Source organism: Python bivittatus, unplaced genomic scaffold (assembly GCF_059951505.1).
Source record: "Python bivittatus isolate LINGU-HERP-01145 unplaced genomic scaffold, Pbiv_v1 ctg000840_np1212, whole genome shotgun sequence".
NCBI classification, from domain to species: domain Eukaryota; kingdom Metazoa; phylum Chordata; class Lepidosauria; order Squamata; family Pythonidae; genus Python; species Python bivittatus.
The window spans coordinates 21,567,913-21,582,420 of NW_028277113.1; the positions used below are offsets into that span (position 1 = coordinate 21,567,913).

General features: G+C 34.3%; 1 protein-coding gene across 1 annotated transcript in view; it reads right to left on the reverse strand.

Annotated features, from left to right (window-relative positions):
- The window catches only part of CTDP1 (CTD phosphatase 1), a 58,474-nt gene that overhangs the window by 7,177 nt on the left and 36,789 nt on the right, over positions 1 to 14,508 (reverse strand). Inside the window, exons 10-12 of the mRNA XM_007426446.4 lie at positions 13,129 to 13,359; positions 11,667 to 11,826; positions 8,760 to 8,932 (exon numbers count right to left, since the gene is read on the reverse strand). Coding sequence (XP_007426508.1) covers positions 8,760 to 8,932; positions 11,667 to 11,826; positions 13,129 to 13,359 — 564 coding nt within the window. The remainder of the gene's footprint in view (positions 1 to 8,759; positions 8,933 to 11,666; positions 11,827 to 13,128; positions 13,360 to 14,508) is intronic.

Here is a 14,508-nt window from a genome sequence, read left to right on the forward strand (position 1 = left end):
AAATACAATAATAAACAAGTAATATATTATATATCCTAACTGCATTTACTGTGTAATATAGATTTAGATGTACGGTCATGTGAAAAAGTATTTTTGAAATTTTTTACAGTTAGTCCTCATTTAGCAACCACAGTTGGGACTGGCAACTGTTGTTAAGCAAAGTGGCTGCTAAAATGGAATTCAGGTGATCACGACTGTGCTTTCCTTTTCCCCATTCTCCCGCCCTTTGGAATGCTCACCCTGGCACTGGGATACTTGACTCAAAACTGACAAGACTAATCAGTTTCACACCTTCTGCTTTTGTTTGCCTCCTAACAATTTTACTTCTCCTTTTCCCCACTCCTCCACCCTCTGGAATGCTCACCCCAGGACTGGGATAATTAGCAAGAAGGGAATTAACGTTTGTATTACATTCACTGGAGACGAAGGGATTACAAGAGAGTAATCAGGGATGCAATGGGGAATACACATAGAAAGGAATGCAGTGGTGCTTATTCTCTTGTAAGCCCTTCCTCTCCAATCTCTCCACTCTGCAAGGGGGTTAAAAAAGGAAAACCACAGGTCAGGCACAAAACATTTACTGACTGTAATGGCGATCATGTGACTGAGGGATGCTATGAAGGTTGTAAATGCAGGCATTTTATTTTTTCATCACCTTCATAACTTTGAACAGTCACTGAATGAGGCAGTCAGTAAGTGAGGACTACCTGTACTTTTTCAACATATTTCAATGTAGATATTTGATATTATTTTAACAATGTTGATAAAGGGGATATAATATAACAAACATCATGTGCCATTTACATTTTGTAGTCCATTGTGTGATTTAAACAAACATAAATGCAAATTTTGCATGTGGAAACAGTAAGTACACCCCTACATTGATCGCCACCAGTACCTAAAATTAGAATCTGGTGTACCAGATTGGGTATAAATGATTACAACATCATTAAAGAGGATCTGGGAGGAACTTGTCTGATTGAAACATCAAATATTTAGTTTGGTTTGCTTGTTGTTGAAGTGTACGGTATCACCATTCCTAGATTGAAAGCTGAGGCCTTTAGAAAGAAGGTTAGATCCCTATGAGTCTGGGAAGGGATTTAGAAAGATCGCCAAACTATTGGACATCAATCATTCCACTGTCCAGAAGATCATGAGTCTATCATTAGAAAGAAGCTGCACAAATTAGATCTACATGGGAGATGTACCAGGAGGAAACCTTGGCTGTTTTGAAAGAACATCAGGGGAAGACTAAAGTTTGCTCATGAACACACAGGCAAAGACCAGGATTTCTGGAACTATGTGCTCTGGACAGATGAGGCAAATTTAGAGTTATCTGGCCAGAGTTCCAGAAGACATGTTTGGTGAAAACCAAAGACAGCATTTCACCCGGAGAAACTGATACTAACTGTAAAGCATGGTGGTGAAAATATTATAGTTTGGGGCTCCTTTGCTGCATCAGGGCCTGGGCAGTTCACCATCACAGAATCCACTATGAATTCCTCCTTGTACCAAAGGGTGCTTGAGGATAATGTGAGACCATCTGTCATAAGATTGAAGCTCAACTGAAAGTGGACCTTTCTACATGACAATGACCCTAAACATTCCAGTAAATCTACAAGGAGTGACTGAAAAAAAAAAAAAGAAATTGAGGGTTCTGGAATGGTTAAATCAACGTCCTCATCTAAACTGCATTGGAGTGATCTGAAACAGGCAATGCATGCAAGAAATCCCTTGAACATTGCACAGCTGAAAAACATTTGAAAAAAATCTGCATGGAGAAGTAGGAAGAAAATTGTTCAAATCGATGTCAGAGACTGGTAGACGGTTATAAGAAATGCCTACTTCAGGTTTTTTCTGTCAAAGGGGCAATACCAGGTATTAGAGCCAAATTAGTACTTACATTTTCCAGAGAAGGAAATGGCATATCTGTTAATGTTTTATTAAATAAATGAGTGCAAGTCCATTTTTCATAGTTTTTTGTTTATTTTTTCACCTTTATATACTGTTTGAATGAAAATAAAACATTGATATGCCCACCTACAGTACTGTGCAAAAGTTTTAGGCAGGTGTAAAAAATGCTGTAAAGTAAGAATGCTTTCAAAAATATATATTGTAATTGTTTGTTTATCAATTTACAAAATGCAAAGTGAGCAAACAGAAGAAAAACCCAAATCAAATCAATATTTGGTGTGACCACCCTTTGACTTCAATACAGCATCAATTCTTCTAGGTACACTTGCACACAGTTTTTGAAGGAACTCGGCAGGTAGGTTGTTCCAAACATCTTGGAGAACCAACCACAGATCTCCTGTGGATGTAGGCTGCCTCAAATCTTTCTGTCTCTTCATGTAATCCCAGACAGACTCAATGATGTTGAGATCAGGGCTCTGTGGGGGCCAAACCATCACTTCCAGGACTCCTTGTTCTTCTTTATGCTGAAGATAGTTCTTAATGTCATTGGCTGTATGTTTGGGGTTGCTGTCCTGCTGCAGAATAAATTTGGGGCCAATCACACGCCTCCCTGGCATGTATGGCATGATGGATAAGTATAGGCCTGTATTTCTCAGCATTGAGGATACTATTGATCCTGACCAAATCTCCAACTCCATTTGTAGAAATGCAGCCCCAAACTTGCAAGGAACCTCCACCATGCTTCACCGTTGCCTGCAGACACTCATTATTGTACCACTCTCCAGCCCTTCGGCAAACAAACTGCCTCCTGCTATAGCCAAATATTTCAAATTTTGACTCATCAGTCCAGTGCACCTGCTGCCATTTTCCTGCACCCCAGTTCCTATGTTTTTGTACATAGTTGAGTCGCTTAGCCTTGTTTCCACGTCAGAGGTATGGCTTTTTGGCTGCAATTCTTCCACGAAGACCACTTCTGGCCAGACTTCTCCGGACAGTAAATGGGTGTACCCGGGTCCCACTGGTTTCCGCCAGTTCTGTGCTGATGGCACTGCTGGACATCTTCCAACATCAAAGGGAAGTAAGCATGATGTGTCTTCCATCTGCTGCATTAAGTTTCCTTGGCCAACCACCGCATCTACGGGCCTCAGTGTTGCCAGTTTCTTTGCGCTTCTTCAAAAGAGCTTGAACAGCATATCTCAAAACTCCAGTCTGCTTTGAAATTTTTGCCTGGGAGAGACCTTGCTGATGCAGTCTAACTACTTTGTATCTTGTTGCTGCGCTCAGTCTTGCCATGGTGTATGACCTGTGACATGAAACTGTCTTCCACAACCTCATCTTAGTAGTAGAGTTTGGCTGTTCCTCACCCAGTTTTAAGCCTCCTACACAGCTGTTTCTGTTTCAGTTAATGACTATGTTTCAACCTACATATATAATTGGTTAATCATACACCTGAATCTAATCCTACAAGATCTCTAACTTTGTGCAAGTGTACAAAGTGTGCAAGTGTAGGAATTGATGCTGTTTTGAAGCCAAAGGGTAGTCACACCAAATATTGATTTGACTGGGGGTTTTCTTCTGTTTGCTCACTTTGCATTTTGTAAATTGATAAACAAACAATTACAATATATATTTTTGAAAGAATTCTTACTTTACAGCATTTTTTCACACCTGCCTAAAACCTTTGCACAGTACTATATGTTAAAAAAGGGAAAAAAACGACATAGGGTGTACTTTTTTACATGAATGTATTTACTTTTTTATTTATGGAACAATAAATTCAGTGTAAAAAGCCCTCTGAGTTTTAGTCATAGCAAAGAAAGGCAATGAGGTTGGCAGGACTATGGGAATAGTATACATTGCTACAGATCAATGTGACAGTAAAAATACCTTGACAAGGCAGATAAAGGAATTTCTCCTGTAATATTTTTACACAGTCATAATCCAAAGTGCTCTGCAAAATGATATTTAAAGATCTTTTAAGCCAGCAGTTCCGAATATACTTAAGCATAGCCAAATGTTTAATGCCATACTTTTAAAGTAAAGACTGGCCTTTTTGAAATATACCTTTTTGAAATAATTTATTTTCAAAATTCACTTATCCACCGCCACTGATTTAAATTTGATTTTTAATTACTGTGAATTACTGTTAATCTAAATATAAATTTAAAAAATGATTCTGACCTGGTTTTCTAAATACCAATATGAGCTCTAGCAATGCTGAGTTCTTAGGATATTTTATATAACGTTTTCTGCAAGCTCCCCATAATAGCACATTTTCTGTCAACATCCCAGGATTATCTTAATACATGCCTACTGGCACCTTCTATCGCTTTATAGTTTCTGGAAATATAATTAATCCAAATAACAGCTGTGCCAATTAGATAGCATACTGGAGTGAAACACAAGCTGGCAGTTGCTAGAAAAATTTTTCCTTGCATATTCTTCAGATAAATTGTATTGTGCTTTTCATATAGTACAAGCAGCTCCTGAAAAAAAAATTTTTTTCATCTATCTCTAAGGAACTCCTAGAGTTGCTTTTACTGAAGTGTTCTCTGAAAGTGAATATAAAATTAGTTTTATACTTGACAAACTTGTATCTACTCTCGCTACTGGGTTTTGCCAGGGATTATCTATATCTCAAGACAATTCATTGGTCTCTCTACTTCTAACCAAGCTGCCATGTTTGCCTACGATCAACAGAATTTGATACCTCTTCAAGGTCAGGTTTTACAGAAGATAGTGGCAACCCAGCCAGCTTATCAGGGAAGAGCTGGTGGTGACCATTTTTCCTAAAGAAGACACAGTTGGAAATAATGAATTGATACAAGACTGGAGGTAACTGAGGTTGCTGGACCAAAACTTAATGAATGCTTCATATTAAGAGCTGGAAGGATCAGGATTTCATAGATCAGGATCAAGAGCTGGAAGGATCAGGATTTCTCCAGCAGAGTAATTAGGTAATATCTAGGAGAGATGCCCTGCTTTGCAGATTTATGGGTACCCTTCAATTTCCTTTGATGTTCCTTATAACTGGGCTGCTTCTTTGAGCATCCTGAATCTTGTATCAGGACCTTCAGATTGATTCATAACAACATGAAGTTTACTGCTGTCACTGAAACCCAAGAATGAATTATGGACTGTGCCATTAGTTAGCAGTTATTAATTTTGGATATTCTATCCTAGTTTCCATAGCTTTTCCTCAGTGTTAGACATTAATTAATTATTAATACATTAATCTATCAGAGAGAATTACAGCATCAGTAGTTATAAAACATGAGACAATCAACCAAAGTATCTACAATAATTATGTTCATATCATTGAAATGTTTATATGGTGTGTGTGTGTGTGTGTGTGTGTGTCTAAAATCTAAGTTTATTCTCTTTGTGACAGCAACAATAATAATATGGTTGAATCCCACTCTGAGGAAGAGTTGAACAGATTGAACAGAATGCTACTGTATGATGTGGCAGAACAGATTGAATCACAATGCTAAAGTCCAACTGATAAATGAACGTTATCTTTTCTGGATTTACTGAATCTAAGCAACATCTAAATATTCTGATTACTTCCTTAGGCTTAGATGGCAAGTAACAAGACTACTAAGTAACATTAAATTCCAAAAGCACTCTATTCTACTATTCTAAATGACTTACCGTCCAGTTTTTCATGGGTATTTTAAATAACAGAGGGGACAGAATTTGTAAAACACTATAGATCAGTTACTGTGACGCTGAACATCAGTTTCCTAGCACTACCTTCTCGGTATATATAGCCTGAGATGAAGGACTACAACCATCTGGTGCACCCAACCACCACATAACTGATGATGCTGAAAGCTCAGAGGTTGAGAACTGATAAGGCTATCTATTCAGTTCCTGATGTAGATCCATTAGGGCAACCAAAGCAATCCCATATCCCAAATAAAAGCCTAACATAAATGAGTACAGATAATCAATGTCTTCCAGGTATCCCTTGAATTGAGGCCACTGTGTTCTCATTCACCATAGACAGAGTATGTTTGAGACTGACTTGAGACTTATAATTATTCAGATTTTCTAGATCAAGAAAAGATTTCTTCAACAGAATGTTTATAATTTCCTCCTTTAAACAAGGAAGCATATCCCACTAGCAGCAAGGAGATATTAATAACTTTCCTTAACCATGAATCAAGTGGTTTCCAAGGTAGAATTACCATGACATGACCCAAATCCGGGATCCAAGTCAAAAGGGACCTAACAGACTTCATTTGCAAAGAATGAACCTCTATCTCCCTGTCGTCAGTAGCCTGATGTTATTCAGTACAGAAAAATGGACATGACTGAGCAGAGGAATGAATGAATGAATGAATGAATGAATGAATGAATGAATGAATGAATGAATGAATGAATGTATGTATGTTTGGGATTCATGCATGGTCTAACTGCTAGTCCAATTTATTGCGACTTTCATACATGCTAAGATTATTACTTTGAGGATCAATTCATACTGAGAATAACAATCAAACTTCAATTTTTAAACATTTGTATTTGTTGGAGCTGCTCTTCTATAAATGAAGCAACTTTGACGGCACTAGAGTCTCAGGACTTTTTCAAGCAAGAATTTATGACAGAATTTGACCAGAAAGGTCAAATTCAGACTAATCATATTTCTCTAATTCAAAGCAGGGAGTGACTTCTCTTTCATAAAGTTAATGGGAGACTGGTAAGCACGAAATATAGAATTCCTGCCAGTAAGACTAATAATGGAAAGGATGTTTATAAAAATTATAAAATGAGGTACTATTGGTATATGTCACCTGTGATGGAATGGAATTATGAAGGCCAGGCTCAGGGAGATAAGCATGTTCTTAGCTCACCAGAGGAGCGTGGGAAGTTCAAGAGGATGAGGCTGGCACCTCCCTGAGGAATTCACGGTGTTGTGGCTGGATGGCTTGGGAGCTAGGTTTCAATTTGGGGAGATTTCTGTCTAGAGGTTGTAGCTAATAAACACAGCAGAACTGAATTTGTATTGTCTCTTGGAGTTCTTTGGGCTAAACCTGACACACCAGAGAAATTGTCTAGAATGTATAAAGGCTCTTCAAATTTATGTTGGAAATGTGAACAAGAAGGGACATTTTATGCTTGCTTATTTATTTATTAAATTTATATGCCACCTATCTCCCCCAGAGATTGACTTGGTGGACATGTAAAAAAGCCAGAAAAATTTTGGATTCAAATACACACACTGATTCAAAGGATTTTAAAGATTAATATACAATTGAGACCAGAGGTTTTTCTTTTGGGATTGATGGACAAACAGTTGGAAAAAAGTCATGGAACTGTTTTTTACATGGTAACTACAGCAAGATTATTGTATGCATAAACATGGAAAGATTTGGCATTATCCATAATGGGTGGTGAAGGTGATAGAACTTGCTGAGATGGCTAAATTGACTTCTTTGACCAGAGAAAAGACAATAACTAAGTTTATTGCTGGCTGGAAACCCCTTCTGGACTTTTTTGTGTAAAACAGAAAAAAATGAACTTATGATTTATGCTTTTGATGATTAAATAGATTATAAAAAGAAGAGAGTCATGTTGTAACCACAGAGTAAGCGGTAAAGTTATAATTGTACTTATAACTGCTGTAAATTGGAAGCCACTACTTTGTATCTTTTTTCTTTTTTTCTATTTTTTCTACTTTTTCTTCCTTTCTTGCACTTTTAGCTTTCTCTTTCTTTTCTTACTTTATATTAATTTGTATTAGTTTTTATCTTCCTTTTTAAAAAAATAATAAAATTTTATAAAATAAAATATAAAATAAATAATTTTATATATATAAAAATGAAAGGATGTTGAGAAGACATCATCAAGCCAGAAACATGATTAAATGGAAATATACACTAAAATTCAGTGTTATACTTCAGGCATCACCACACTTAGAAGAAAATATGCTGGTATAACATTTAAAGATCTGGGATGAGATAGAATATGAGAAGTAGTCATCATCAAATAAAAATACAATTCTGAGCTGCATTCCATAAAGAGAGCTACAGGAGAAACTCATGTAGCACATATGGAATCTAGCATGGAGTTAACTGTAGTATATATGTATATGAACCATATATCTGAACCATCAGCTTCCTGGACTTTTTTAGTAATTGTTTTATAGAGCTTTAGGTTTTATGTAACTGTATTTTTATTTATTGTTTTAATCAGTTGTAAGCCGCCCAGAGTCCCCCATTAGGGGGAGATGGGCGGGGATAAATTTAATAAATAAATAAATAAATAAATAAATAAGAAGAAAAATAAGAAAAATATAATTACTGTACATTATATAAAAATGTTGGAAAACCAATATATTAAAAAAGTAGATATGATTTCAAATATGTAGATTGTCACAACTTATATTAGGCCCAAAAATTAGAGAGACCAAATAGCTTGACAAAAATAAAAATTCAAAATGCTTAAGGCACTGAAATAGTATATTTTAAGGCATTTACCAATCTAAATTATGTTGCTTTATCAACATAATATGTAGTATGTGTAACTTGAGGTGTTCATAAAATCATCACTGCATAATGAATTTAAAAGTGTAGTTGGGTTGGTAATTTAATTAAGGTTGGTTATCAGTTAAAATTTATTTGCATTATGAAAATATGTCAACATAACAGAATGTAATACACTAAACTAATTCCAAAACAAACAGAGCAGTACAAAGAAAGTCTGTTTCCCTATTTGTAAGAACTCTTGCCTCATACTGCTTTCCAACTCCTGAGACTGGCAACCATTTAAATTGTTGTTTCCTGTGTTTAAATCCCAAGAAACCTAAGGGCAAGGATTGACTTAAGAGTGTAAACAAATACCTGGGTATACTGCCTGTCAAACTTCTTTCACTTGATGATGTTGATACTGGTCTTTCTTCTACTTTTATATTTAGAGTCTCTTTTGTATTACTATGTGGTTCTTGCTTTTCTTCTCCTGTCTTCTTTTTTTCACTGTCACTGTCATCACTACCTTCTCCTAAAATATCATCAACCTGTAAAGGAATATGAGTTGGTAATGAAAAAAATCAGAAAAAATGACAATACTAATTCAAATAATATATTTTAAACAATGTCTTTTTAAATCAGATATTCAAAATGTGACATTTACACACTTGATTTGAACTGTATTTATTACTTTTCATCCCCACTTTCCTCTAAGCCAGATGGCATAATGTAAAGCTTAAATTAATGCAGCATTCAATATTAGCAATCATTTGATAATCTCAATGTAAAGCAGTACATGCTTTTTCATTTGCTGCACTTTTTCAATCAGGAAAGTAGTAACTGCACATGAGGGCATTGCTCTTGCACACATTCTGATGTCAGGTTATTTTTTTTTAATAGTAATTTTATTAAACACTACAATTAAAACGATAAAAACAACAGGTAGTCCCCAGTTTAAGAATGAGTTCTGTTCCCCAGGTCTGTCCTTAAGTCAAATTTGTATGTAAGCCAGAACAGTATTATTGTATAATACTGTATAAGTAGTATTGTGTAATGAAATCAAACCATTGTGCATTTAACTCAAATCATCGTGTATTTAACTTGTATTTTGCTACAATAGGCTCCATTCTTAACTATGGGTTGTCTGTAAACCAGGTGTTCTTAACCTGGGGACTACCTGTAATACAAACTAAGAAAAATAAAAGAATAACAAGAAAAAATAGGAAGTTCAGAAAAAAAAATAGAAAAATAGAACAGAAAGAAAAAAATAGAATAAAGAAAATAGATATATAAAGAAATGACTTCCCCTTTCATCACAAATATAAACAATTTTAGTAACATATCACCTTCTCTTAAAATTCAACAAATGGTCTCTTCTTCTCATATCTCATCTCTTATATATAAACAAATCCTTAAAACCTTGTAATTCAGCCTGATCAGCAAAAGTCCATTACCAGAAATAATAAGACATCTATTTTAACCTTGATCAAATAAAGCAACTTTAAATTCCTTCCTTTTACTTTTTAACAATCTTTATCTTTAATCCCTTCAAATAATGTCCTGGAACTTGATTTCTTTTCATTTTTTCTTTGACCCTTCTCACAAAATTCTTTAAAACTTTAACAAGTCTCTTTTGTAAATTCAATATAGGAAAGTTATCCAGGTCACTCTTTCGGTTTGTTATTTGTATATCCCTTTTAATTCTTAAAACATCAGCCAGTTTCATTTGTACATCCAATGTAGCATGTTTTTCCATCTCATTCTTGTAGCCTGTCATTTTTAAAACCGCTTGCAGATCATTCTCAGTCTTGTCAGGTAAAACCTGTTCTTCCATAACATCTTTTAAAGACTGTCTATAATGGCAGACACTCCTAAAATTAACTTCTGGGTCCATTTTCACAAATATCCTTCAATACATCCAAAGTTACAGTATTTGCTCCATTCTGTATTAGTAAATCAAATTTAAATGTTCTTTTCCTTTAATTGTAATCTTTAGTTCCTTCTGGTTCTCTCTAGCGTCCAACCTTCAAAGTCCCATCCTATCATTTTTTTTTTTTAAGACTTCAAAACAAAAGCATTTTCCCACAGGAAAGATTCTTATAATTAATTTCAAAATCTTATTTAAAATTCATCTGGACTTTTAGTCCATTTGTAACTTTCCAAAATCAAAGTTCTAAACATCCTTTTGCTGTTTATTTGAGAAAAAAATTTTTTTTTAAGTCCTTAAACTTGTATTTAAAACTTCTTTCGCTAAGGGTTTAAGAAACTGACCTGATGCTATAAAACTTGTTTCAAAGGTTCCTAATAGCTGAAAAGCAGTTAACAAGCAATTTCCAAAAGTGATTAGAAAAGGAAGTATCTGTGGAACCATGTTCAGTTCGCCATTTCTTCCCCACATTCTGATGTCAGGTTAGATGACTTACTACAATGTCTGAGATGAATGTTATCATGGTTGGAACTGTTTATGAATGTGTTATAGTTAACAAAATATAATGTTTCTGTTTCCTAGTTTGCCACAAGGACCAGCACATCTAAAGGAACATCTCCATAGGTAATTTTCAGGTGTGTTTCTTTTGTGCCTCTAACTACTAAAGTTAGATGTCTATTCGCAAAATCTTGTCAGCTTCGGTATCCTATCTATAGAATGCCCTAAGAAAGCAATCTTGAGGCCAGGGAGATGCATTTGTTTTAGGTTTTAGAGATTAGTTCTTTTAAGAAGAGAATTTTAATGCCTTATATGAAAAGCTTGTGTTTATATTCTTTACATCTGGTTTCCAAGGCTGATTATTCTTGGACTATGTTCTTTTTTTTTTTTTTTAGATTTTATCTTTTGGTTCTTTACACGAAATTTACCCAGATATCATTTGCTAATGGATAAATTTAAAACGTACAACAATTATGATTCTTTTCATTTACCAAAATAACAATTACTATACATTTTGAGAATCTCTCATTTACAATAGCAAAGCCCACTTCTCTAAAGTTAAGAATTCAAGATACCTGTACTTGTTTGAAATAAGTTCTGCCAAGAAGTCAACAAAAGAAATTTTGTAACTCGTTCAAATAAATGGACAAAACATTATGAAATTATTATTATTATTATTATTATTATTATTATTATTATTTAATAAGTGGAAACAAAAAAGTTATCTTTCAGCTTAACTTTCACATATTCATTATGGGGCATATTACTAAAAACAAGTCCAAGATAACTGTTTCAAACTAAAATTGTGGCCATTATTAATAGTTTTTGAATCTTAATAAATGATTATTTCAGCTTACCTCTTTATCCATACTTTCTAAATCTTCTTTGCACAGAGTATAGAGTGGCATAGTCTCAGACATACTTGGCTGGCGCTTTCTTCTGGATGGGCCAGGTTCTTCATTTTCACTTGCTGGTATCTCTTCTTCATCAAAAAGCTGTTGATGTGGTTGAACAACTCTGAAAATTCAGACCTCCTTATTTAAACTGTTATGACTGGAACTGAACAAAATGCCAATTTTGGCATGATATAAAGAACCATTTCAAAACTCATTACAGTGGAAAAAGGTAACACTATTAATCATGTTCAATTTGGATTCCCCTCTTTTATGGTTCAAAGAATTCTAAAAGCAATGTCAATTAGAATGCCATCCCACCTCCCCACTTGCCAGTGTCAAGATAAAAGTTTGGGAACCTCTCCACTGCTGAAAGAAAACACAAAAATAAAGGGAATTTAGAACAATGGACTTTATAGTGTGTGTGTATTTTAAATGCTTTGCTCACCTATAATTTTATTTGGACAGATACTGATTCATATTCAGGTAATAGTACCAAAATAGAAGTTGCATATAGTGTGAGTTTTTGCTACTAAAATTAATATTTTAATTTTATAATATTATAATAATACTAGCATAGTACATTGAAGTGTTAAGCTCCAGTTTCTCCAGTAATGCCATTAATGTGTTTCTTAAATGTTCAAGTATTATTTTTAACCATTTAATGGAAGTAAAATATTTTAGTGACTTGTTATTTACTTTTCTTCACATACAGACCATATTGGTTTTAGCAGCTCTACTGCATAAGCATGCCTTTAGTTGAAGAATCCTTCATTTTTAAAACATGTCTAGCCAAAAATCTATATGCAAAGAAGTATACTGACATAAAGACATAATTTGGACAAAAATCAACTATGGATTCTGCATACTAAATATTTAATACTAGTGTAAAGCTGACAATTTATCAAGATTTATTTTAAAAAATATTTTTTATTCTTCGGGTATTGATTCAGTGACTGTTTGAAATTATGATGGCACTGAAAAAAATGGACTTATGACCCGTGCCTGAAGATATGGCCGTCCCAGCATCCCTGCGGTCATGTGATCAAAATTTGAGTGCTTGGCAGCCTTCCCACACTTAAACCGCAGGGACACTGCAACTTCCCCCACCCACCTATCTCCCCCCCATCTATGCCCTTTTGCCTATCTGTATTTCTCCACTATTTTTATAATTTCATTTCTGGCAATTATAGGGTAGAATAATAAGCTATACTATCCTATGTAATAGGTTTACAGTTGTGATTGCATGCTTTAAACTGAAAACAAGATATACAGGGATTAGAAATTCGTATTAAGAACTGACACTGCATTGCTTTTCAGTTTTCTAATAAAGCACTTCTTGAAAGAATAAAATATACAAATACACTTTAAATTATTTTTCCCATGTTAACGTCATAGAAAAATGGAAAATCATGTATTTATGTACCTGAATAAAGAATGTTCCCCATGGACTGGTAAAGTGAGGGGAGGAGCTGGTGGCTGAATATACAGAGGCTGGTTGGAATTCTGAGATCCTTTCCTAATTAGTTTTCCAGTATTGGGATCATAAAGTCGAACTTCAGGCCCAGGCTGACACTTTGGATGAATGGGAGTTGGATGAAAAAGAGCAGTCTGGAAAGCACTATGGATATCTGGAAACATGGCAGGACTGTTTTCTCTGTTAGATTAAATATTTAAAATACTGTAAGCAATCAACTTTTCCTATTTCTTTCCTTGACAATGATATATAAACCATACATAGAAAATAATCGGTATTTTTAATAAAATAACTGATCTAGAAAGTATAAATATATAGAAGAACCAATATGAAAGCACTATAAAAACAAAATGTATAATTATTTCACCCCCAACTCAAGTTTTTAAAACATCGACTGTGAGAACAGAGTTGTATATAATGTATGGTTAATTTCAGAACAGACACAAACAAACAAACAAACAAAACCCCCAAAAAAGAACCTTAGCTATTATTCACTACTTAACTGCCATATTATTGTTTAGACTGACTACATCCATAACTTTTTATATAGAAATTTGCATATAAAAGGTTCTCATTTTGTACAAAGTTTTCCATATTTGCAGAATAGCTATAAAACAACAGTCATTTCTACAAGAATTCAATCTTGTTTATCAGATTTTAATCAGAATGTATCAAACAAAATCTATTATTTATACAAAATAAGACCAAAGTTTATTGGTCAAAGATCAAACTAGAGAATATAAATATCAATCAATCAATCAATCATTATGAAAATTTAACAATCCCTGCTTTGGCCTAGAGAAACAAATAGATATGTGCTAAAAAAGCTTTACTCATTCACGAATATATAAATCTATAAATTAATGACTGGCAGCATTCAAATGAGATAGTATCTTTAACCTAGCAGTCAGATCCAGGGAATATTTAGGTAGGTACAGATGCCCTTGCTATTAATTGTACATAGGACTACATTGCTAGATACTGCCTAGCCACATTTTTCATATTTGGCACAAAATAGGCCTTTATGTGATAGTGACATGAATTTTAAATATCAGCCTTAATATATATTATATAAATGTTTATAAAATTGTATTTTGTTATAGTTATGACTCAAATTCTCTACCGTATTATTGGTTACTGGTGCCGCATGTTAATTATTGTTCCTTCTCTACCACAAGCAGCAACTCATCTCCTCCATTACCTCAATGACAACTTTCATCTGAGCAAAACCCTCTAGTTCAACTATAATTGCAATCCAGGAATCCAGAATGCATCTATGCTCTGCCATCATTCTCTATTGATTTATGGTTATAAATCTTCTGAGATAGC